General features: G+C 43.1%; 1 protein-coding gene and 1 long non-coding RNA gene across 2 annotated transcripts in view; one reads left to right on the top strand and one right to left on the bottom strand.

Moving 5' to 3' along the window:
- LOC122902157 overlaps window positions 1–10,972 on the bottom strand; it is a 33,455-nt gene extending 22,483 nt beyond the window's left edge. The window contains exon 1 of the long non-coding RNA XR_006383754.1: window positions 10,934–10,972. This is a non-coding gene — a long non-coding RNA (uncharacterized LOC122902157). The remainder of the gene's footprint in view (window positions 1–10,933) is intronic.
- RFTN2 (raftlin family member 2) overlaps window positions 1–26,722 on the top strand; it is a 70,470-nt gene that overhangs the window by 34,227 nt on the left and 9,521 nt on the right. Inside the window, exons 6-8 of the mRNA XM_044241229.1 lie at window positions 5,452–5,573; window positions 6,797–6,900; window positions 22,733–22,811. Of these exons, the coding sequence (XP_044097164.1) occupies window positions 5,452–5,573; window positions 6,797–6,900; window positions 22,733–22,811 (305 nt within the window). The remainder of the gene's footprint in view (window positions 1–5,451; window positions 5,574–6,796; window positions 6,901–22,732; window positions 22,812–26,722) is intronic.

Below are 26,722 nucleotides of genomic sequence, written 5' to 3'. Positions count from 1 at the left end.
ACTTTTATGGACGCACCAAAATCTAGTAAGAAGAGCAGATAAGCCCAGGGTTTAAATGTTATGTCCTCAACTTAGGAGTGGGTGATCTGGAGAAATTAGGGAGCTTATGGAGCCCCATTTTCCTGAAAGGCAAATAAAAATATGCCCTACTTTACTGCTGTGAAAATTTAATAAGACATGGGGTGTACGAAGTGACTCCACGGTGCCCCGCCCCTGCCAGAGCTCGCTCTCTGCTGTCCCTTCCCCCGCCCCACGGCTCTGAGGGCTGTCACAGCCCCGAGGGCCGCTGGCTTGGAGGTCGGTGTAAGCTTCTGTAGTTCTCTTTCTTCTCTTTCTCCTTCTCTTCCTTCCAGAAAGTCTAAGTTGGAGCCATTTCAAATTTTGGTTCGTGACTAACTGCTGAAGGAAGAACGAAAAATACTCCTTTCAAAATCCCTTTCAGGCCTGCCGGCCTTGGGCCTCGCCTGGTGAAAATAAAATTAGCCCCAGCAGTTGCCAGCCGGAGGCTCCGGAGGCCTTTTGTTCGCAAAGCCTCAGAAGCTGTTAGAGAGCCCGGGGAGAAGCTCTCCCTCTCAGCAGCTGGGGACGTCTCATTAGCCATCTTACACGGAGGGCTTTGCCAAGGCCCTAACGAGCCACCACGGTGTGTGGGGTCCGGCGAGTGGGTGTGTCACTCGGGACTTCCCGACCAGCGCAGGCAAGCAGTGGAGGGGACCTGTGACCCGCGCCTGTGTCACTGTGAGAAGCAAGTCAGCGGAAGCGGGGCTGAATCGGTTGCTTTGTTCTGGGATATGTGATGCCTGACAGCTAGAGCACGGGGCACACAATGTGTGTGTTGTTTTGTCTCGCTTCCATCCTCTTCCAGAATACTGTCAGAAGTCAGCCTGTCACGAGGAATAGACGGACAAAACCAGACGGTGCACAGACATCTAAATGCATTACTGCACAAATCTCGTTTTATAAAATACCTTCCTCTAGAGACAGGGAGAGGAGGAACAAACTTTTAAAAAGTTTTTTCCTTCGGTGGGGTCACGGTGGAGGGGTCGTGAGGTCTGTGAATTCTTCTTCAGCATCCTTTCCCACACACCCTCAAAGCCTTTTCTACTTGGAAAAGCTCCCCGGGAGAGGCACCCAGTGGCCCGCTTGCTGTTCCTACAGCCTGAGGCTTCCCACTGCGGCGGCCTCCTGTATCTGACCTTCTCCAGCACTGCTGGGCCCTCACCAAACTGGTCCTCTGCTGGAATCACTGCATAAGCACCGGAGGGCAAAAACCCCAAAGGGTCCCAGGAGAGCCTACAACAGGCTTCCCCAGATGAGCCGATGAAGACAAAGCACTTTATTTTACCAGAATGTGGGGCACCTGGGTGGCTCAGTGGATTAAGCCGCTGCCTTCGGCTCAGGTCATGATCTCGGGGTCTTGGGATCGAGTCCCACATCGGGCTCTCTGCTCAGCAGGGGGCCTGCTTCCCTCTCTCTCTCTCTCTCTGCCTGCCTCTCTGCCTACTTGTGATCTCTCTATTTTACCAGAATGTGTAGAGATTCAGTGGGCAGTTGGCACGGGCTGAGATGAGCAGCTTTGCCAGCTGGTATAAAACACACACACACTCACACACTCACACACACACACACACACACACGAGGTCCTCCTACTTTACTAGCCTATAAATGCCCCCATCATTGTCAGAGAATAGTCTCTCCCCACCTTGAGCACACTCACATTTTAAGGCTACATTTTTATTTCTTAGGAATGTTTAGACTTAAATTCATTTCAATCTCTTCACCCCTGTAAAGCCGCTTGTGTGGAGCTAGCAGGCAGGCCGTACCAGGATGAGGAGGGGGCAGAGCGCTCACAAAGCACCGTGCGTTCATCCACTTCACGGGTACCCAGGCACTTGGTTTACGATGCTGCGCAAACCGGACATCCTCCCCACTCTCAGGAAGCTGGCCCCGGGGCATAAGGCCGTCGGGCAGCAACGGTATGGAAGCGGGCCTGTCTGATTTCAAAACCGAGAGCAGCGGGCGACAGCCCCCAACGTCCTATTGCAAGGAGGGGTCACGAGGCCCCGCCTGACGAGTCACCAGTCGCACCGAGACCGGAAAGCTGGCATTCGAGAGCCAGGGGCAGGCCGTTGTAGGCAGAAGAAACACCCCCAGATGTTCAGAAACCCCAGGGCAGGAAGAGGATCAGGGAAAGTGTCTGGAGCCGGGTATGAAGGGAGACCGGCTCCAGGCAAGGCGGGCGAGGGAGCGGCAGCTGGGCTTAATGTAACGCAGCAGAGCTGACCTGGATTTGTACTTACTATTACATACCAGCACCGTTTTTTTTAACTCATTTAACCCCCACGGCAACCCTATGAGGTTGGCATGATTATTCCCCTTTTATAGATGAGGAAGCTGAGGCACAGAAATATTAAATAAAAATGTGCCCATGCTCACGCCACGAGAGGGTGAGGCACCGGGCATCTAGCTGGATGCGGGCTCTTAGCGGATGAGCCGTCCTGCCAGGATTGATTTTTTTTTTTTTCCTTTTTTTGTCATCCTACCAGGATTTTTATTCCAAGTCATTCGCTGAAGATTTAAAGAGGGACTTATGACCTGATCTGCATTTTTTTTAAAGATTTTATTTATTTATTTGAGAGAGAGACAGTGAGAGAGAGCATCAGCGAGGAGAAGGTCAGAAAGAGAAGCAGACTCCCCATGGAGCTGGGAGCCCGATGCGGGACTCCATCCCGAGACTCCGGGATCATGACCTGAGCCGAAGGCAGTCGTCCAACCAACTGAGCCACCCGGGCTTCACCTGATCTGCATTTTTAAAAGAACCTCTTTGGCCTCATTTTGGGAAGTGGATCAGGAAGGGCAAGCATGGAAGGGGGGTGCCATTAAGAGGCTGTTGCATTGACTCATACAGAGATAAGGGTAGAGACGGAGAAAAATTAACAGGCTGAGATTTGTTTTGGAGACAGAATGTTTATGAATAATCTCCAAATGAGAGTTTCTATATGTGCTCTCCAGTCCTCAGAGATGGTCCAGGCCAAAAAGGACACGTGGACCAAAAATACTAAAACAAAAGGTTACTTTTCCTCGCATTTACAGAAATATCAGTGTCACGTATAGCTGAAATGAATGTGTCGGGACATCTGTCCAGACAAGTAAACCGTTCCCTGAGAATCCTTTAAGCTTGTGCTTCTCAAACCAGGGTTCAAGTACTCTGGGGGTATGCAGCCTTGTGCTAGGGCGTACAAAGGTTAACAGGATAAAATTCTTCCTAGAACATCAGTATTACTCAAGATGGGGAGATGGAGAACCACACTCTTTTACATATAAGAACATACTTGAAAAGTATGCAAAATTTGCATGGATTTTAAGATACAACATTAGAGTTGAAAGAATTATTCTTGCCACACTCGAAGTACACTTCCAACTGTACTCGGAGACCATCCTCAAGGACAAAGGTCTAGTTCCCTTTCCTATTGGTGGTATTTAGCTTTAAAAAAAAATTAAGCAGCACTGCATCAGGTCAACGACTTGTAACTTTTTCGTATTACATACACATAGAAAATGGTCATATTATATGAAGCATACAGGTAGAAGAGGATAACGTTTTTCTGAGCGGGAGGGGGCGCCCTACATCTTGGCACTCCTGTAGCAGGTTCCCTGCATACCAGTGAGCCAAGGTATATTGGGTGGGAAGCTCTGGGGTGTGTAATGTTGAGAAGTGACCCAGTTTGGGAACAGTTACTAAGTAACTGGTCAGAATTATCACCTCACACCATTACCTGAAAGATTTAACACACGAAGCACCCAAACAGTCACTCTCCATGGGACCGGCCCTGCCACCCTGTCTTGCCACCACTTCTGTTAGGGCGAATTTTTCAAGGGATGTAAGTACTTTCTGCTGTAATTATCCTTCGTCAGTGGCTCTGGGAATTGACATGGGCCCCAAGAAGGTCAGCCAGGGCTCTGGGAGCTCTAAAGTGAGAGGGAGGGACCTAAGTATAATATCCACATAGTAAAGTGCATTAACCTCACGTGTACAGCCAAATAGAACACAAACGTTCAAGATATAAGACATCTCTTTATATGTCAGTTGTATCTCAATAAAGCTGGGAGGGGGAATTTAGATCTTGAGAACAAGGAAACAGACACAGAGCCACAAACCCAATGGTTCTCACATTATATAATCCCCAAGTAAATGAGAGGCAGATTATAATTACACAATTATCACAGCATACAATTATTTCTAAAATTCATACCCCCATTCTAAAAAAGGACTTGGGGCATACATAGTTTTCTAGATGGTGTTATGATGCTCTAAACTTACAGTCAGAAAGATTTACTTCCCCTGGTCACTTTGGGGTGACAGTGGACAAGTACATTTAAAGGAAGTGGGACATATACATATGCTGTAATCAGAAAACTAATTCCAACTAGTAAACTAAACTTTACTGGGTTTTTGGGAACCAGTCTGAACAATGTAAATTCTTCATGATGTTCTGCCCTAGCTGTAAATAATGTAAATAATAATAATAGTAAAGAGTTTCTCTTAAAGTACACAGCCTATTAATAAAAACCCAAACTAAAAATTACATTGAAATTATGTTTGTCTTTTTTATCTTTAAATATAAAAGATCACTTGAAAACTTTATAGGTTATAATTTAGATAATCCTCCAGGGAGACCTTGATGTGACATTGTACAGTATAAAAAACCAAAATGTTTAACCAGCACGTGACCATGGGAAAATTGTCTCCTATTGCAAAATAGGACACAAAAGAACGTCCATAAAATCAGTTAAGTTTTCACCAGCTGGTTATTGTCAGCTATTCAAGAAAATGTCAGAGGCCCTCCCTTAAAACTTCCTTCCCAGCAGGAATTCTTTTGACAATGACTTCTGTGTGAGATTTTCCTGTTACCATTCTTTCATGATTTTTTTAAAGCATCATGGAGGTGAAGAATTGTTTTGTGTTTACAGTTTTTGAAGTGGTCTTAACTCACATTAGTTTTAATATCACACCTGTAACTTCAAGGATTAACATTTTTTTATGTTTTCTCTCTTAATGGTGTAATTCATACGCATAAACATACAGACCGGAAACCAAAATTTGATTTCAAGGTGAAGGTCATTTCCTGATGCTTTCTAGGCTTAGGAAATCCACTTGCTTCCCATTGTACAATATTTATTTTATCTTGGTTTTCTTATCGTAGTTTTCATATTTACGGTGTGATTTTAATTCAGTAAAGTGCAAACCTGTCTTGAGCTTTCCCACAAAAAAATATAATAATAATAACCTTCAAAGAGGAGGAGGAGGAGGATGTTGATTCAGCCAAAACAAGAGCTTATTAATTTGTATGCTTTCATTTCTGCTTACTAAAGTGTTATCTAAGGATTTAAATGATCTTAAGAGACACTCAGTATTTGCAACTCTTCTTAATTGTATCCTTTTCCTCACAGGGGACCATCTGCCTAAATCTTTGGAAGGATTCTTTATCTACGAAGAGGAAGGTTCTGGAGTTCCAGGTTCCATTAGGAAAGGAAATGATGCCATCGTAGTAGAACAATGGACCGTTATTGAGGTAAACTGGAGTTTTCTGACAATTTAGCCTTACTTTTTTATTTAGTTTTACATGATAAAGATCTTTGTTGCCTAATCCAGGCAGCATCCTTCAAAGACGTGTCTGTGCAGGGTTCAGAATTTCATCACAAGTCTATCACTAAACTTTGTTCGCATTTGTGAGAAGGCGATTTCCTTTACTCAATGTCCCACTTCATTATAAGGCAGCAAAATAATTACCTACATCTAGATAGCAGTAGATTCCCATGCTAGTCCGAAGTACCCTGGCACCAAGATTCTCTTGACGCATGCCATGACAACTGGCTGAAACTGAAAAAAACTCAGTCAATAACTACGATTTTATCTCCAAGCAAGCAATGTGACTGGCTTTTTATTTACCTTGTGAATTGACTTTCAAAGGCAAAAATATCCAAAAGGTGTTCTCTCTCTCGCCAGGCCAAATATGTACACACAGCATTGTCCTTCCTAATCAGAGATGACATTGCTGCTGATGTTGTGCACTCTGAATTCAGATGTCCCTGAATGGACTGCCCTTGAGGTGTACAGACTGAATTCAGGTATATCGTGTTGTGTGCATGAGGCCCTCACTGACAGGCTCTTTCGTGGACATGGTTGCAGTTCTGGCCTTCTAAGGGCATAGAGAGAGGCATAGCTCATTTTCAAAGAAACTAGAGATCCCACTGAGGGGGGAGGAAAGGATCTGGGGAGAGAGGTAAAGCTCCAAGTAAAAATCAATTCAAAGGAGTAAAAAGCAGGAAACCGACTTGGCATCTAAGCCCCACTCACCTTTCACTTCCCCATCTCCACCCCCTACTCTTGTCCTCACTTCCCAATCCCTCGACCAGTGCTTCTAAAACTGGGGTCTATAAACTACTTGGATCCAAATGAAAAGGGAACTTTTTAAAATGCAGATCCCCAAGCCCCATACCTTAAAGTCTGATGCCTGAACAAGACCAGGGGAACAAGACAAAAGGAAGGCGCAGACTCTGGAGAACCATATAGAAACCTCTCTCCACGCTGACCCCCAGTGTTTCTACCTTGGTTCAGGGTTAGAAGGCAGCGGGTAACAGAAAACGAAGCCCAGGAAGAGTACAGCTGGTGACACCGTATTTCATGGAGCGTGAACTCCCTTTCCGGTCACACCCACCTCCCTTCACCGCCATCCCCTGTGTAGCACGTTGTCTTTGCCTTTAAGACTGTGAGCGCTTCTGCTTATTCACACAGGGCTATGAAATCAAAGCGGACTACGGCCCCCTGCTGCACACTCTGGCTGAGTTTGGATGGCTGCTGACTACCGTGTTGCCCACACCTGTACTAAGACATGACAGGTAATGCCAAAGGATCCTTACAGACTCTCATTTAATCCTAAAACGTAGCTCATTTGTTAGAGAACTCAGTTCAGTGAATGCTTATTTCATGTCTACAAAAGGTATTTCACCAAACTTCCGATCTGAGTTCATGGACCTTGGAGATCAGCTCATCTAATCCCCTCCAGCTGTAGATGAACGAGCTACAACAGCTCCTTCAGGCGGGGGCAGGGGCAAGCTCGAGTTCACAGGGCAGAACCGGGCAGGGGTGTGGAGACTGACTCCCAGCTCAGGGCCACTCAAGATGCCAGCTCTTGCTAGAGTGCAGATCGAGTCGACATCGATCAGCAAAACAGAATTTATAATTTGTATAAATTTGTATAATTTGTATAAACTCGGCCCCCTCTGTAGACCCTTCATCCCCTTCGGTATTGTGTGTGCAAATGTGCCCTCACCACAGTGCACAGCCAGCGTCAGGAGAGGACAGGCACCGTGGCCTCCCCCCGCCTCCAGTGAGGTGGCTCAGCACCCCCCGCCCCCCCACCCCCGCCAGACTTGTTAGCTGTTCGCGCTCAAATGAAGTGCACGCATTAGAACCAAAATGCCATTACTTCCCCAATACCAACCTTTCTTTTCCTTTCCTGGGAAGGATAAATTGAATCGTTAACTTTTTTTAAGAGAAAGAAAGACAGAAACCAGTAAGTCTTCTATATAAAGCGCTTTGCTGTCCCAGGGACTCAGCCATGTTCCCTCTACCTTCTTTGGCTTCCAGAAAATGATTGAATGCCAGCCCGGCTCTGCCTGGGCATGGCTGCCTGCAGAGGACAGCACAGTGCCAGGGGCCTTCCCCTTCAGCGGCCTCAGGCACCCACGGATGGGCACTGAGTAACTGTCAGGGGTAAAGGTGGCAACTCCTTTCTCGGTCTCACCCACCCTCCCGCCTTCTCTGGTTTTTCCAGCCCAGGATTTACCCCTGTCCGGTATCCCAACTTCCTCACAAACTTTAAAACATGTGATTGCCATGGCTTTATAATAAAACCACATCTTCTTCAGACAGGGAGAGGGACAAAGATTGCTGCAGAGTAAAGATACTCAAGCTTTGAAAGGAGAGGTTAGATAAGCAGTTGGTCTGCTTTCCGTCTAGGGATCTGTTGGTAACTGTTCTCAGATGACGAGTGACAACTCCCTGACGCATTATTTCCCAACTTCTTAAACCTGGGACATTCCTGTCAGGTCACAGTGCAGAGGTAATTCTCAAGACTGGTTTCCAGACCAAGCAGCGTGGGCCCCCTGGGGAGCCCATGCACAGACAAATGCTGGAGGCCCACCCCAGTGGAACAGTCAGAAGCTTCGAGGGTGAGACCTGTGAATCTGCATTTTCACAAGTCCCTGAAGCTCCTTAACTTTAGAGGAATTTTGCAGAAGGTAGTGAGAAAGGAACACCTCATCCCTGCCTTTCTACCCCGCACAATCATGCCCACGCATTGACCTATTCCACTCCCCATCCCCCTCCGAGAAACTTGTGTATGTGGCCTTCTCGTCTCTTTTTGGTGATTCTCACAGGTGTATAACTTAGGGTGTCATCGAGCTCATTACTCTGAATTCTGAACCTTTCATGTTCCTTTTTCACCAATGAAAAATATATTTATCACCACCTTTCCATTTACTCAGGGATTCTGCTCTCATGAGTCTAAGTTTTTCGTGGGACACCTGGCTGGCTCAGACAGTAGAGCGTGTGACTCTTGATCTCGGGGTCCTGAGTTCAAGCCCCATATTGGGAGTGGAGCCTACTTAAAATAAAAACTTTTTAAATATTTTCTTAAAGTGGTATGAAGGACAGATTGGGCACGGGTTAGGTCTAACCTACCAGGCTGGGCTGGAGCTCCTCCAGCATCTCCTGCTTCCGGTTGGTTTGGGGATGAGGACAGGACTGAGACTGAAGATGGGAAGGAAAAGGCCTCGAGTAGAACGTGAAGGGAGAGGGTGGCGGAACCTGGAGCCACAGGTGACTGGACCATCTTGTCCAGCGCGTCAGACTCCTTAAGGTCACCTGCTGTCCCCATTGAGTAGGAGGCTCGGCTCTCTGGAATGAGGAGCGGCTGTACGTTGGTCTGAAGCAGAGGTAGCACCACTGCCTCCCCACCATCCCGGCTTCTCCTGTCCCTTCGGACGCTTGAGGCACCGTGGGGTCAGAGCAGGGCTCTCAGGCCCTCCTTGTGAAGCCTCATCTAATGTGCAATTAAAGTAGCAAAAAAGCTAGTTGCAGGACTGCCTATTTAACAACTGTTTGTAATAGCAAAAAACTGGACGCAATATCAATGTCTATCGAAAGGAGTGGTGTGTGTGAGGGCTAAAAAGCTACACAGCAAATTCTAGCAAATGGTCAGCTCCTGGGATTACGGATGGGGGTCAGGACTACTTTGTCTTTATACGTTTTCTGCGATTTGACTTCTTACAAGGAATACATATCTATTCTGTGATTAAAAAAAAAAAAAAAAAAACGATTTTAGGGGCACGGGAGGCTCAGTGAGTTAAGTGTCTGCCTTTGGCTCAGGTCATGATCCCGGAATCCTGGGATGGAGCCCCGCATCGGGCTTCCTGCCAGCAGAGAGCCCGCTTCCCCTCTGCTCCTCCCATTACTCCTGCTCTCATTCTCCCTCTCTCTCAAATAAATAAGATCTTTAAATACATACATACATACATACAATTTTTTAAAAGTTAAAAAAAAATCAATCAATTAACGAAAAGACGTGAAAGCTATAGATAGTGTCTGTCTTGAAGGAGCCTGTGGCTGGTTAAGCTTGAATTTAGTACATACCCAGGCTTGCATGCAGGTTGAGGCAGGTCAAGCTTACGTACCTTAGCAAGTGCAGATTGTACAAGAGCAGTGAAAAAAAGAGGATAAACTTCCAATTTAGGTGGAATCTTCACTTAGTAATGAGATTTAAAAAAAGCATCCCCACTTAGAATCTGCTACTACCCTGGATAGGAGATAGTAGAAAAATACCTTTTTTTTAAGATTTTATTTATTTATTTGACAGACAGAGATCACAAGTAGGCAGAGAGGCAGGCAGAGAGAGAGGGGGAAGCAGGCTCCCTGCTGAGCGGAGAGCCCGATGTGGGACTTGATCCCATGACCCTGGGATCATGACCTGAACTGAACGCAGAGGCTTTAACCCACTGAGCCACCCAGGCACTCTGGAAAAATACTTTTTAACAATAATCACCCTTATGCAACAAGGCACACTAGAACCAACAACGTCTACTGTTCTCCCATATGCAAGGAACATCGTGTAATATTGATATTTATTTTGTTCCTTCACTTTTTGTAACTTGGGTCCTTTCAGGTGTCTGCAAGGCCTGGGATGAAAGTGAAAGTTCATTGTTATTATCTGGTAATAAAGATGATTGGTAAAACTTCTTAATCTTCTGCCTTATCCAAATATGCTATCTCTGTCACAGTCACATCTTGTCTTGGCTGCTTCAGTACGCACAAAGGTTGTACTCACTGTCAGCCATACCATCTTTAAACATAAAGAGAAATACTACAGACAGTTCATGTTGGTCAAGGTAGAGGGGAGAGCCGAAAAGTTTTTTGGTCTCTAAAACTAGGAGAGTCCAGGCTGTGAACTAAAAACAGCTCATTTTAATTACAGCTTCACCATGAACCAGCCATGGGACCTTGGGAAGTCACCCAACCTCCTTAAGTCTCATTTTCCTCATCTGGAAAATGGTACAATAATATCAAGTTCACTGGATTGCCATAATGATTCAGCAAGACCATACTTGCAAATACCCATGCCAGAAGCTCTGCAAATCAGGCTAACAAGTAGAGCCGTATTATGGAAGCCAATCCTTTAGCAGAGCCAAAATCCTGAAAAAACTGAAGCTAATTATACTAATTACACAAGGGTGATCACTCCACCTGTCCTAAATCAGGATATTCCAGAAAATGTAAATACCATAGTTCACTCTATGCCAAATCAGCCCTAAGGATTACAAGCCAAATAAAGGAACAGAAATAAATAACAGCACTATAAAGATACGGACTTACAGAGCATGAGGGAGGCTCAGTGGGTTAAGCGACTGCCTTGAGCTCAGGTCGTGATCCCGGGTCCTGGGATCGAGTCCCACATCAGGCTCCTCCTGCTCTTCTGGGAGCCTGCTTCCCGCTCCCTCTCTGCCAGCCACTCCACCTGCTTGTGCGCTCTCCCTCTCTCTCTGTCAAATGAATAAATAAAATGTTAAAAAGAGAGAGAGAGAGAGAAAGATATAGACATACAAGTGTACCCTCACCGAGAAAAGCCAGTATTTGTTACGATCTTTTGAGGGCACCCACATGTCCGCAAACGTGACTTAGAACCAACCATCGCCAAGAAGAATTTTCTTCTTTAAATGTTTTTGCCTCTTACACAACAGTAGTGTCTTAAGCAATTTCAACTTTTCCCCACTCTTCTGTCACTTAAACCATAAATTGAATGGTCTATACATAAGGTATTTTCCTCTCATTTCTTTCATTACTCAATTATATTGTTACTGGATTGCATAAAAGTATTTTCCCAGTGTGTCCTTACACTGAGGTTGTTGCTTCATTATCCTAGGCAATATCACACCACCAACGTTTAAAGCGACATTGCCATGGAAACTTCGTAATGTGGTAATCAGAGAGCACTACATTATTCTGGGGTTTTTGTTGTCAGCTGTGAAAACTTGCCAGAATCCCTTCTTAATCGTTATCACTATGTAATTATACAAATGGGCCCAATTCTTTTCTTTTCCAGAAATCAAGATGAAAATTGACACTAAACTCTTAGGGCAAATCTGGTAGAGGATCAAATTACCTCAACGAGCAGCTAATATTGCCGACCTTAAAATAATCACCAGAATAAAGTGCAAGAGGAGCCCAAGTTCCCTCTGTTTGGCTACCTCAAACCAGCAAGGTCTCTCCCCTCTTCCTGAATAATAATCTGGAAAGGGAGGAGGGAGGGAGCATTCTAACAAGAGCCCAAGGTGATTCTGATGCACTTTCAGAACACTGAATTATAGCCTTATGGAGAGAGAAAGCAAACACAAAACAGAAGAAAGGTGTACACCCTCGTTTTTATCTTAGAAGACAAAATTTAAAGGCAGGGTCTTTTGGGTACCATGAATCAAGTTATACTGTTCCGAGAATACAAAAAAGTCTGGTCCTTAGGAACAAGATCTGAATAACAAAAAGAGGAAACTGTCTTCTCTCTGTGATGGGGGGTGAGGGGGGCCTCCTCCGTCTTGCATTCTCGGCAGCCCTGTGGTCACCACAGCCCAGAAGCACGAGAAGTCTATGTAGCCGTTTGAGACACTTAAGTGCCCCCGTGATTTCCTCTCAACCCTCAAGTGCAGCCCAAGCCGGGGCTGCATATTTATAGACAGGCGAGGGACAGGCTAGGGCTTCATGTCTGGTCCGTTTTAATGCAGTTCTCTCCCCTTCTAATTTAAATTCTGTAGAAACAGGACGCTGTAATTCAGAATTAAGTTCATAGTAATCGTGCAGTGAGCAGCATGTTGATAAGGCCTCGTCTTTTTAAATAATCTGTTCGTCTCCTGCAGATCCTTCCAGTTATCCCTTCCCCATCTGAACTTGAAGTTGTAACATTTTGTCAGGCAGAGAGGTTGGGGGGAGCTAAATTGTGAGAGTGCTCTTTTTAGTTTTGTATCGCAAGCACACTAACGTGAGTATGACCCTGAGAAACAAACCAGGGTCATCAGGCAAAGGAACTTTGTGACTAAGCACATAGATATAAAAAGTTGCATGCTAAAATTGAGTTTTATAATTTTGCTTTTAAAAAAGTGAGTTTTATTTCCTGTTTTAAAAGCAAGAATTTACTCATTTATCTCTGAGTTGCAAACATTAAACATGGCAATTAATGAATGAATGAAATGATGCAAAACTAATCAGAAAAATAAATTAACCTAACAATTCTGTTTCCTCTAGTCTAATGGATTTTGGAACCAACAATGAACGCTTTTATTTCATAAATGACCAAGCAGTTGCAGATAAGCTATTCATTTGGAACCAGCTCACCTGTATTCAAACCGAACCACATTTTCCATTTTATTTTAAAATGTTCTTTCAGTTCAACTCAAATATCTACTGAGGGCCTGGTATGTACAAGGCAATATTTTACCCACTCTAGAGGCTGACTGTGTTCTCATAATTGGCTTGGAGACACAACACAGTTACAAGTAACTAATGCAGCTATCCCTGAAACTAATAATACACTGTATGTTAACTAAACTGAAGTTAAATAAAAAAAATTTTTAAACAGACAGACAAGTAACTAATACAGAACCGTCTGTGACAGGTCCCTCGGCAGGGGGCTAGAACATGTATTCTCAGGAGCAGTGATACTGCCCCGCGGCAGTGAACATTGGTTGTGGGAGGAGGTGAAAAAAATCTTAAGATACTACAGTGGTTTGTGGTCCTCTAAAAGGTCACAGAACATAAAAACAAACACAGCATATCTTTAGTATTAAAATTTTTATTTATTGGGGCACCTGGGTGGCTCAGTGGGTTAAACTGCTGCCTTCGGCTCAGGTCATGATCTCAGGGTCCTGGGATCGAGTCCCGCATCGGGCTCCCTGCTCAGCAGGGAGCCTGCTTCCCTCTCTCTCTCTCTCTCTCTCTGCCTACCTCTCTGTCTACTGTGATCTCTCTCTGTCAAATAAATAAATAAAATCTTTTTTAAAAAAAATTATTTATTTATTTATTTTTTAGAGAGAGATGGAGAGTATGAGCAGGAGGGGAGGGGCAGAGGGACAAGCAGACTCCCTGCTGAGCGAGGAGCCGGACTCAGAGCTCCCTCCCAGGACCCTGAGATCCTGACCTGAGCCAAAGTCAGACACTTCACCAACTGAGCCACCCAGGTACCCCTCTTTAGTATTAAAATTTAAAGGGGGTGAGGGGGACATGGTGCCCCTGGCTCAGTCAGTGAAGCCTCTGACTTTGGCTCAGGTCAGGATCTTAAGGTCCTGGCTCTACACTCAACAAGGAGTCTGCTTCTCCCTCTCCCTCTGCTCCTCCCCCTGCTCCTCCTCCTCTCTCTCTCTCTCTCTCTCTCAAATAAATAAAGAAAATCTTTTAAAAAAAATTTAATGGGGGATGTGGGAAATTAGAGGGAAAATATCTAAAAAGAAATTAGAGGAAAAATATCTAAAATGTCTTCTTGAGGAAGCGATAATGAAAGAGTTGAGCAGAAGACAGGTGATACGCTTGAGGACTTCAGTGAAGGAGGAGGGCTGGGTGTCTGAGGGAGACCTTCAGGAAAGAACAGATCTCCCCAAAGCACAGGAGAGGAGAATACGCCCGGCAGCAGACAGGGCTAAGTATTGATCACTCAGTTCCACCTCCCGTAGCAGCACGCATCTAGCGGCCGCCTCGAACACTCTAAAACCCAAGGATTCTGAGACTAGAACCAGGCTTAGCAAGAAGGAACACAGTGACCGATTAGTGACGTCTGCCACGTGTGCAGAAGGCGGGAGGTTGATGTGTGAGCACCCCAAGTTGTTTCCTTTCTCTGGCGACCTTAAGCAAAAACAAATTAACAAACAAACCAGAGAAAACAGGAATGTGCAAGATATATTCAAGGAAAAGTGAATACAGGCCGATGAATTAATTCCTAAAGACCTCCTCTAATTTAAAACCCAAAGAATTCAAGACTGATTTTTGCCAGATAATAAATGTGAAAGGGGCGGGAGCGTATGTGTCATGTGTAAACCTACAAACGTTCTCCTGCACGTCACCCTCGCATGTACTCCTGAAACAGTCTGTCTTCAACACACACGGAGGAAGTACCCAAAACACAAATGGGGGTAACTGTAACCACTTGTGTACTTTCCACTGGACAGTCCACCTGCTGTTGGCGCCTTAGAAGCACCCTGTGTATTCCCTACTCTCTTCACTCAGGGGTAACATCCCAGTTTTTAGGATAATCACTTCCGTGCTTGGCCTAAGAGTTGGATCATTCATGTATGTATGCCTAAACAATGCTGGTTTTGAAATACATACATATATGTATACACACACACACACACACACACAAAATATACTTCAACATGTTGTTTTTTTCACTTAACATTGTGAGATTTACCCTTGTTGTTTCCTGTAGCAGTTTATTAATCCATCCTGCTTACTGGTGATAGCGTTGCCTCCAATGCTCGGTTCTGACAAGCAGCGCTGTCCTGGGCATGAGCAGGGATCCTAGCGCACGGGGCCACGAGCTTCTCAAGGGTATAGATCTAGAAGTGGAAGCGCTGGGCCATAGGGCATTTCTTTAGCTTTATTAGATAAATGCCAAACTCTTTCCAAGTGGAATGTTGCAGTTTGCGCTCCTAACCACAGAACAGGAAGTCCCTATTCCTGCAATAAAAATATTGTCAGATTTTTACATTTGGCCATCCTAGTGTGGATACAGTATGATCTCGGTGTGGTTTTAATTCGTATTTACGTAGTTACTACTGAGATTGAGCATATTTTCATATGTTTATTGGCCACTTGGATTTTTTCTTTTGTAAAGAATCTATTTAAATCTTTCTCCTACTTTGAAGTTCTATTTATGAGACTTTTATATATATATATTGGATATAAGTTCTTTATTTGTTACATGTGTTGAAATTATCTTCCCTAATTCTTTGTGGCTTGTCTTTTTACTCTTTTTGTGATGTCTTTTGATTAACAGAAGTTTTTAATTTTAAAATAAGCAAATGTATCTATCCTCACCCTTCTTGGTATATTAAGAATAATCTTCCCCAGGGCACCTGGGTGGCTCAGTGGGTTAAAGCCTCTGCCTTCAGCTCGGGTCATGGTCCCAGGGTCCTGGGATCGAGCCCCGCATCGGGCTCTCTGCTCAGCAGGAGCCCTGCTTCATCCTCTCTCTCTGTCTGCTTCTCTGCCTACTTGTAATCTCTGTCTGTCAGATAAATAAATTAAATCTTAAAAAAAAAAAAAAAGAATAATCTTCCCTTTTCCTAAAGCAGGAGAAAGGGGAAAGGGGAGAAGCGAATTATTTTTACATTTGGCTATAATATGAGACATTTTAATATCTCGAATTAACATAAAATTCTCTAGGTACAGTTATCATAAGCTTGTGTGCCTAAAGGGTAAGTTTTGTGAGGAGGAGAAGGAAGAGTTAAAGCTTAAAAGAGTCATACTAACCATCAATGAACATCACAGATGTAACAATACCTAAGAAGCCTTTTATTTTGCCTCCAAGACTTGGCTCACTTGTTGTGATTATTTTTTCTAATGCATGTTCTGGAGATCAATACATTATCATAGAAACCGAATGACCACTTTTTCATAAAGTATTTGAGTCTTCAAATATTTACTGAGCATCATTGAGAAAGGGGACCTTCTGCTAGTTAACGTGCAAGATGCAGGGGTAGGGAGATAAGATCCTCAGGGAGCTCAGACGTGGTAGCAGGGAAACGTGACCCCCGGGAAGGGGAATGAGCTCTATGTGGGGTTCCATGGGGCCCCAAAAGGGAGGTGTTGATCTTCAGTTGAGGGATCACTGAAGACTTTCTGCAGGAGGTCATCCTCAAAATGAATCTCAAAAGATGGGCAGCCTGGAAAGAGGCAGAGCTGCTGCCACGGGCTCTGCCGCGGGCGAATGCCACAGGCGGGATTCCAAGATGGAACATGAGCAGCCGACAGTTCACACGGGACTATCAGTCTTGGGGGTTTTTACGTTTTAAAGAACGTAGAAAGACTTGTTCCCATCTACCCACAAATTCTGAGCGCTTCAGCTCTGTTTCAAAGATACGTGAGGGGCACCTGGGAGGCTCAGTCCGTTAAGCGTCTGCCTTCAGCTCAGCTCCCGGTCGCAGGGTCCTGGGATTGAGCCCCGCACCGGGCCTGAGGAACAGGGAGCCTGCTTCCCCCTCTCCCTCTGCCTGCTGCCCTCCCTGCTTGGGCTCTATCTCTGTCAAATGAACACATAAAATCTTTTAAAAAAAAAAAAAAAGATGTTTGAAATCATAAGCAAATATTGGACCAAGTACAAGTTCATGTTGTCCTCATAACTTCCTGCAAAAATAATCTACAAGTTTAAGTATCACTAAAGATACTATCAAACTGTAATAGAACTGCTTTTCAATTTTTTGTGCTTGTTTTAAGTAATGCTGTTCACTCTTAACTGAATTCATAGAGTAAATTTTTTAAATCACAGTTTCATAATACACCTTATATGTGGTACTTAAATGCTTAACGGGCCAAGAACTTACTCCTGTCCCTCCTTCCTTTTGCCATACGAACACCAGGACCTGTGCGGTCTGTTTAAACAGTCTAATTGGCCCAAGGAAAAAAATGAACACCTGTCTTTATTTTCTTCATTATTCTCCAGTACAACTCCTAAACATTATAAGCTGAAATGATGCATTTGGGAGATGCTACATAATGTCGGAACTTCTGCAAAACAGTCTGTGCTTATCCATTTATTACAAAGTTATCCAGTCAGAATGGAATTAAGTTAGGCCACTCCTCTCTGTAGTCAAGGCTTTACTGAGTTCCTTCTACATTTCTTTTTTTTTTTTTTTAAGATTTTATTTATTTATTTGAAAGAGAGCAAAACAGCAAAAGAGGGAGCACAAGCAGGGGAAGTGAAAGAGGGAGAAGCAGGCTTCCCACCGAGCAGGGAGCCAGACGCAGGACTCGATCCTAGGACCCCAGGATCACAACCCGAGCAGAAGGCAGACGCGTAACAACCAAGTCACCCAGGCGCCCCTCTATATTTCTTGTATAGATAGTATGGTGTTGTAGAAAATAGAGGAGATTCAAGACAAAACTCCGAAAAAACTCTGGGTCTCAATTTCATTATCCATAAAATGAGGAAAATAATATCTTCTGTGCTCACCTTAAAGAGCAATCCTAAGAGGGTGTCTGGCTGGCTCAGTCCGTGGAGGGTGCACATCTTGAGCTCAGGGTTGTAGTTTCGTGCTCCACCCTGGATGTAGAGATTACATAAAAATGAAATCTTTTTAGAAGGTGGGGGGAAGAAACAAGCATGATCATTTACATGGAAGGACTCAGTACATCAAAAGCAAACACAAATCCAAGTTACCCTTCTTAGTTCAGTCCGAGAGGTCTTCTGCTGTTGGAGTCGTTCTTTTTCTTGGTAGTCTGTTGAGGCCATAGCAAACCCTGCTCCCTTAAACAACACCGAAACAGACAGTCTTCCTTTTGTCTTCATATGAAAGGCATAGGAGGAGGCAAGGAAGAAGGAAAATTTATTGAGCGTCTACTACGCAGCAGGATCCGTGCTAAGAATTTTTCCTTCACCACCTCACCAGTACTGTAAGAACCACCTCCGTTTTACAGAAGAGAAAGAGAAGGCTCAGAAAGTCTGGGTGACTAGCTCAGCATCACGTAGCTAGTAAGTGGCAACACTGGGATGCAAACCCAACATTGGTCTGACTCGAAAGCCATATATGCTGTTTCCCCCACACTCGACTACCTCTCCAATAAATATCTCACCGACAAATGATGTGTCCGCACATTTCAAAGCTGTAGAGCTGGTCAAAAACCCATTTTCTCTCCCATCTGTGGCCTGACTCCTCTACTTCTGCTGTAAATACAATCCTGGGCTCACGTTCCCCAGATCCTACACTAATGTTGGCCCACATTGAAAGGTGAGTGTAATACCAAGACAGAGAGCAAAAGGCCCTTGTCCCATGGGACAGCAGTGGTGCTGGTGGCCTCTCTTGCTCCTTCTAGGTCTATACCTGCCCTCTGGTTTTTGCCTGATCCTAGGTATGAACTGAGAGCTGACTGGGGCTTTAACCTTTCGCTCGACTTCAACCGATTTGGTCTGGCGAGTTGCCTGGACCTGACCTGGGTCTCCCACCGGTCTTATTTTCCAGTAGGCCTCACCATCTGGCCTTTGCCTTATGTCCTTTAATTTGGATCAATGCCCAGATCCCACATGGACTTTGGCCTCTGGAGTCATGCTACTTTCCTGGTCCCCTTTCTGCACTGATGACCCTCCTTCCCCTTCCCCAGGCTGGGCCCTTTTATGCCTTCGCCCTGCTCCCCACCACTGCCTGCAGGGAACTGAGCCCCCCCAGGCCTGCCCCGGCTGACCTGTCCCTCACGCTGCCTGTGCCCTCACGCTAACAAGGGCACAAGGGATTATCTGCTGCCCTCGGGAAGGAAGAACTAGTGGATGTTTTCGCATCTTTGCAGACTATTCCCTTGACCAGCTCATCCTTGCAGCTTAGACTCTTGACCAGCACAGGTTGTGCCAGAAATCTTTCAGAGCGTGTGTGCAAACCAAGCCTTTCTCAAAAGCTGCGTTCATTTCTACTACACCAAAGCATGATTGTCTATTAAGAATAGTATAAAAAAGAATTTGAAGATTCTTAAATTCCTCACAGGAGAATTGCTGTAGGGAATAGGAGACAAAGGTTCTGTCCTCTAAGCATCCAGGGCATTTGAACAACTCTCTGGTCCTGTGATGACATATCTGTCAAATCCTTTCAGAATTGTGCTACGGGGCAAACATTCTATCCCAGCTCAGTAAATAGAATTACCCCAGGAGCCACAGGAGACCAAGGCACTCATCCTGCCAACTAGTTGTCCCTCTGTAAAGCTCCAGACTTCTTTCCCTTAGTTCCACTATGTTTAAATTCTTCAGACCAGAAAGAGTTCCATATCTCACAGCCGTTCTGAAAAGAGCAGGACACATTTTAAATCAGAATGGCCCTGGGGGGCTTGGCTGGCTCAGTTGGAAGAGCATGCAACTCTTTTTGTTTTTTTTTTTTTAAGATTTTATTTATTTATTTGACAGAGAGAGATCACAAGTAGGCAGAGAGTCAGGCAGAGAGAGAGAGGGAAGCAGACTCCCCGCTGAGCAGAGAGCCCGATGCGGGACTCGATCCCAGGACCCTGAGATCATGACTTGAGCCGTAGGCAGGGCTTAACCCACTGAGCCACCCAGGCGCCCCAAGAGCATGCAACTCTTGATCTCAGGGTTGTGAGTTCAAGCCCCACAGTGGATACGGACATTACTTAAATAAATAAACAACAAAGACAACAGCACCAAAAGAAAAATTTTGAAAATAAAACTTAATGTGAAAAAATATTCAGAATGGATCTCAGAAAACCAGGGACATAGCAGTCTCAGACATATTTCAAATTGAGGAGCTTGTTCTCAGGACCTCCTCAAGATACGGGAAAAGACTGTCTCCCACAGTCTTACCGGGGCTTCTGGAGACTGTCCTAAGACAGTCAGCCTTTGAGAAGTCATCTATTCATTTACTGTTTTACCCCATTAGGAAAGGTTGCGAAGCCTGCTCTAGTTCAAACATCACACCCTAGGGCATTCAGACCTGTACCATCCTATAATGGGTTGGAAAGAACTCACTCCAGGGGTCATTCACAATCCCTGCCCTGACATTCTCCTGCTTTCTACTCAAAAAGAATAAATCCCTCCTCATCTTTGCATAGTTCTAGGCCTGGTTCCTCCTGGGATTCTCTAGCTGAATCATACACTTTGAACAGTACCCAGAAACAACCTCTGATTCTTGGGCACCCTCTCCCCTGCATTTTCTCTTAGAAAATATTCTAGATTCTGAGATATTTCCCTCCCACTTAACTGCACCGTACATCTCATTAAATGAATAGGAAAAGCAGAAGGAATAGACAAAGTAGAAAGAAATCACGTTTGTTGTAGACCTTATAGTGGCAGGCACAGCGGAGGTCTTCATACACATCCACATACTTACCCTTTGCAAAGTCCCTCATGGGAAATGAAAGTTAAGAGAATTTTAAAACTTTGCTAAAGACACCAGTTATGAGGTGGTATCATCAGCTATTATGGAAGAGTTGGAATTTAAAGCCACTGCTTTTTCCAGCTTTTTCCAGCATATTCTGTACTTCCCAAACACAGACCAGCCTATTCTGCGCACTGTTAGTCTCTTCCCTGTATGCCTGTGTCATAACCCATGTCTCCTGATGCTTGTTCCCAAAAGCAACGATATACAGTTGGCCCTTAAACAACATGGGTTTGAACTGCACGGGTCCACTTATAAGCAGATTTATTTTGATAAATATAGTACAAAACTGTAAATGTGTTTTCTCCTCCTTATGATATTTTTCATAATAATTTCTTTTCTCTGGCTTATTTTATTGTAAGAATACAGTTTATAATATATTTAACATACAAAATATGTGTTAGTAAACTGTTACTATATTTGGCAAGGTTTCTAGTCAACAGCAGGCTCTTAGTAGTTAAGTTTTTGGAGAGTCTAAAGTATATGTGGATTTTTTTTTTTTTTAAGATTTTATTTTGGGGACACCTGGTGGCTCAGTGGGTTGAGCCTCTGCCATTGGCTCTGGTCATGATCTCAGGGTTCTGGGATCGAGCCCCACATCGGGCTCTCTGCTCTGCGGGGAGCCTGCTTCCCCCTCTCTCTCTGCTGCCTCTCTGCCTACTTGTGCTCTCTCTCTCTGTCAAATAAATAAATAAAATCTTTAAAAAAAAAAAAAAGATTTTATTTTTAAATAATCCCTACCCCCAAACTGGGGCTCAAATTCACAACCCCAAATTCAAGAGTCACGTGCTCTACCTACTGAACCAGCCAAGTGGCCCCCCATGTGGATTTTTGACTGGGGTGGGGAGGGGGTCGATGCCCTTAAGCCCCACGTTGTTCAAGGGTCAACTATACTTCATACCAAGTCTTTCCTTCTAATCAAAGATAAAGTTAAACTAAACTGATATTAGACCAGAAGCATTCTTTTAAAAATAAAAAAGAAGCAATCTTTCATTACCACTTCGGGGGAAACTTTGCCATTTCTCAAAATTCAACAGTAGCAGTAAATTTGGGATTTTCAGATGATGTCGGGTTGACATATACCGCTAGGGCCGGAATTTCAATGTTGCATTTGTTTTCCAGAAAAAGAGCTCCGCATAAAATGCAGCTAATAGTGAGGTTTTGTTTGGGTTTTTTGCATAATAAAAGTCGTAACTGAGCAACATTAGCTACAGACACTCCTCCCCATAAATCCATGGAGACTGTGAAAAGCATTTCAGAGAAATACAAACCCCAAGTAGTCTTTGGCGAGGGGTAATTTGCCATGAGGATAGTTAAATACAGAGAATACTGAGTAGCTGACTACAAAGAAGTATCTGAAAATAAAACTAGCTGTGGCCCAAGCCCCTCAGCTGAAAATGTATATAAAATCTCTCACATGTGGCAGCCTAAATTAGTCTCTTCTTCTTATGAGGCAAATTTGACAATGCATACCAAGAAGCTTAAATCATGCCCTTTTGACCTAATAATCCCACTCCTGAGACTTTATCTCAAAGAAATAAGTCGTAAGTATAAGGAAGACTATCCATATTTTACAGAAGCATTATTTAAAATTTAGTGGAAAATTGGAAACAACCTAATTTTCCAATAATACAGGAAAGGCGTAATGCATTTTAGTATCTTATTTCTTTGAGAGACTGCAGCTATTAAGAATATGGTCACAAGTGTACAAACAGGGAAAGGGGTGTTTAATGAAAAGCCTAGAACACAGAAATGTGGAAATTCACATGTTGATAAAGACTAGGAGGGAGCAAAAAAAAGATAAAAAGACCTACATTAGCATATTGAGATTACAAGTTCTAAACAAATTTTTCTTTGGTAAGGACTGTATTCAGCTTTTAGGCATTTTTTCTTATTTTTCCAGTTACAACTTATATAGAATCATATTTCATAATTATTTTTGGATCAGAAGATTATATTACAAAGGATACATATGAAATATTCTAGCCAAGGATGAAATTGAGAATTACTAATTTGCAAATACTAATGCTATTGCTTTAATTTGCAGTGAAGGGAATTTGGCTACAAAACAAGTTGTGTTCCTTCAGAGACCAGTTATGTGGAATTCAGCTGCTCAAACACCAGAAGTGAGTAAAACTGATGCTTTATTACTAAATGTTCTATTGAAGCATTTAATCCTTAACTCTCATTGTGCTTCTAAATGGTGAATACAGATGAGGAAATGTGGACTTGATATGGAAATATTCTCTAAACCAACATATAGCAACAAAGGAAATGTGTCAATAACTCCGTGATGGGAGACAGTTTTGAAGGGGATCAAAATATGTCACCCCAAAATCTGCCACGTGGACTAAGGATTATTTTCAGCTGAACACAGTTAAGAATCACATACATAGGAATAATATTCTATCCCCTCCCTTTGTGATAAAAAGCAGGGCATAAATTTGCTTTTTTTTTTTTTTTTAATAAATTCCCCTTTTTAAAGATAACATAGGGCTGCCTGGCTGACTCAGTAGACTCTTCATCTTGAACTCGCTCTGACTCTTGATCTCAGGGCTGTGAGTTCAAGCCTCATGTTGGGTGTAGAGATTACTTAAAAAATAAAATCTCAAAATTAAAAAAAAAGGTAACATAAATTTCCATTTGTAAAGTTGTCCTCCTTCCCTGTACTAGGAAGAGAAGACTCCTACTAGTCATCAGAGATGACTTATTGCTAGATATGGCACTGACTTGAGGTTACATAAGTAAATCTTATTAAAATAACCCCTTATCTTCCATTAGGTTCACCACATATGCACCTTTCCGCAGTCTGCTGCCCATAGAAGCCCAAAGCCCTGTTCCTTTGTCTAGCCACTTTGCTAAAATCATGTATAAGCTAGACTGGGGAGCTTATATGGTTACAGTCTAACTGCCTCTTTAAGTTTTCACTTTTTCTTTGTGAAGCCCCCATAGACATCCAAAATAAACCTTTTCTCCTGTCAATCTGTCTTTTGTTAGTTTAACTTGCAAGCCTCATGAGATAAGAGGGTAGAAGAAAATTTTTGTGAGTGCCTAATATTGCAACAGACATACAGATGGCCCACACACATGTGAGAAGATGGTCAGCAACGCTAATCATTAGAAAAATGCAAATCAAAGCCACAATGACAGATCACCTCACACCAGTCAAAATAATTAATATAGAAAAGATAAGAAATAAGAAGTGGTGTGAGGATGTGGAAAAAAGGGAACCCTTGTACACTGTTGGTGGGAATGTAAATTGGTGCAGCCAATGGGGAAAACTGTATGTAGTCTCCTCAAAAAAACAGTAAAACAAAATTACCGTATGATCCAGTAATTGCACTTGTGGGCATTTACCAAAGAATGTGAAAACACTAATTTGAAAAGAGATATGCACCCCTGTGTCTACTGCAGCATTATTTACCATAGCCATGATATGGGAAAAGTCCAATAGTCCATCCATACATGAATGGATAAAGAAGGTGTGATCTCTCTCTCTCTCAATATGTATATGTATATATATGGTAGAATATTATTCAGCCATAAAAAAAAAAAAACAAAGTCTTGCTGTCAGCAACAACATGGCTCAATCTGGAAGATATAATGCTAAGTGAAATAAGTCAGGTAGGTAAAGACAAGTACCATATGATTTCACTCATATGTGAAATTTAAGAAACAAAACAGATGAAAAAAGAAACAAAACAAAACACCAGACTCTTAAATATAGAGAAGAAACCTGTGGTTACCGAGGGGAAGTGGGTGGGGAGATGGATAAAATAGGTGAAGAAGATTAAGAGTGCACTGATCTTGGGGCACCTGGGTGGCTCAGTGGGTTAAAGCCTCTGCCTTTGGCTCAGGTCATGATCCCAGGATCCTGGGATCGAGTCCCTCATCGGGCTCTCTGCTCAGCAGGGAGCCTGCTCCTCCCCTCCCCGCCTGCCTCTCTGCCTGCTTGTGATCGCTGTCAAATAAAAAAATAAATAAAATCTTTAAAAAAAGAGTGCACTGATCTTGATGAACACTGAGTAATGGATGCAATTGTTGAATCACTATTTGTACACCTGAGACTAACATAGCACTACCAATACTATCATGCATTACCAATACTGTAATTTTAAAATAATAATAATAAATAAATAATATTAAATAAAAATATTATAGAGATTCCATTTATATGATATTCTCAAAAAGATAAAACTATAATGTGGAGAACAGATCAATGGTTGCAAGGAATTAGAGTTTGGGGAAGGAAAGTGATAAAGGGATCCTATGGAGGTTTTAGAGGAGATAATGGAACTGTTCTGTAGCCTATTGTGGTTACACAAAACTATGCATGGCTGTGGAAATTCATAGAACTATATACTTTTAGCATATAATAATCTAAAATTTAAAAGATTGCTTTATAAATCACATAGACTACATTTCTTATGTCTCTGTCCTTCATTAAAGACTTTCCTTGGTAGAAACAAAAAGAAGAGTAGAACAGATGAAACTAGGACCTGGTTCTTTGAAAGAATTAATAATATCAAAAAACCCTTGGCCAGACTTATAAAAAAGGAAGGAAGAAGGACCCAAGTAAATAAAATCATCAGTGAAAGAGGAGAGATCACAACCAATACGGAAGAAATACAAACAACTATAAGAACATATTATGAGTAACTATATGCCAGCAAATTAGGCAACCTAGAAGAAATGGATGCATTCCTAGAGACATATAAACTACCAAAACTCAAACAGGAAGACATAGAAAACTTGAACAGACACATAACCAGTAAGGAGATTGAATCAGTCATCAAAAATCTCCTAAAAAACAAGAGCCCAGGGCCAGATGGCTTCCCAGGGGAATTCTACCAAACATTTAACAAATTGATACCTATTCTTCTGAAGCAGTTTCAAAAAATAGAAATGGAAGGAGGATTTCCCAACCCTTCCTATGAAGCCAGCATGATCTTCATCCCCAAACCAGACAAAGACCCCACTAAAAAGAATTACAGACTATTATCCCAGATGAACATGGATGCAAAAATTCTCACCAAGATACTTGCCAATAGGATCCAACAGTACATTAAAAGGACTATTCACCAGGCACCTGGGTAGCTCAGTGAGTTAAGCCTCTGCCTTCAGCTTAGGTCATGATCTCAGGGTCCTTCGTTCGAGGCCCGAGTCAGGCACTCTGCTGGGCGGGGAGCCGGCTTCCCCCTCTCTCTGCCTACTTCTGATTTCTGTCTCTGTCGAATAAATAAATAAAATCCTTAAAAGAAGAAAAAAAAAGGACTACTCACCATGACCAAGTGGGATTTACTCCCAGGCTGCAAAGATGGTTCAACAATGGTAAATCAATCAATGTGATACATTACATTAATAAAAGAGAGGACAAGAACCATATGATCCTCTCAATAGATGCAGAAAAAGCATTTGACAAAGTACAGCATCCTTTCCTGATCAAAACTCGGCACTGTGCAGGGATAGAGGGAACATACCTTGATGTGATAAAAGCCATCTACAAAGACCCACAGTGAATATCATTCTTTCTCTCTTTTTTTAAGGTTTCATTTTTATTGATTTGACAGAGAGACACTGAGAGAGTGAACACAAGCAGGGGGAGCAACAGGGGGAGAAGCAGGCTTCCCTCTGATCAGTGAGCCAGATGTGGTGCTTGATCCCAGGACTCTGGGATCATGATCTGAGCCAAATGCAGACACTTAATAGCTGGTCACCCAGGTGCCCTGAAAATATCATTCTCAAAGGAGAAAAAATGAGAGCTATTCCCCTAAGACCAGGAACTCAACAGGGATGTCCACTATCACCACTGCTGTTCAATATAGTACTAGAAGTCCTAGCCTCAGCAATCAGACAAAAAAAAAAAAAAAGAAAGAAATAAAAGCATGCAAATCCACAAAGAAGTCAAACTCTCCTCTTCACAGATGACATGATATTCTATGTGGAAAACCCAAAAGACTCCACCCCAAAATTGCTAGAACTCATACAGGAATTCAGCAAAGTGACAGGATATAAAATCAGTGCACAGAAATCTGTT

Source organism: Neovison vison, chromosome 3 (genome assembly GCF_020171115.1).
Source record: "Neovison vison isolate M4711 chromosome 3, ASM_NN_V1, whole genome shotgun sequence".
In the NCBI taxonomy this organism is placed as follows: Eukaryota; Metazoa; Chordata; class Mammalia; order Carnivora; family Mustelidae; genus Neogale; species Neogale vison.
Note: the sequence above shows the minus strand (reverse complement) of the source record. Positions and strands in the feature narration are given on the sequence as shown.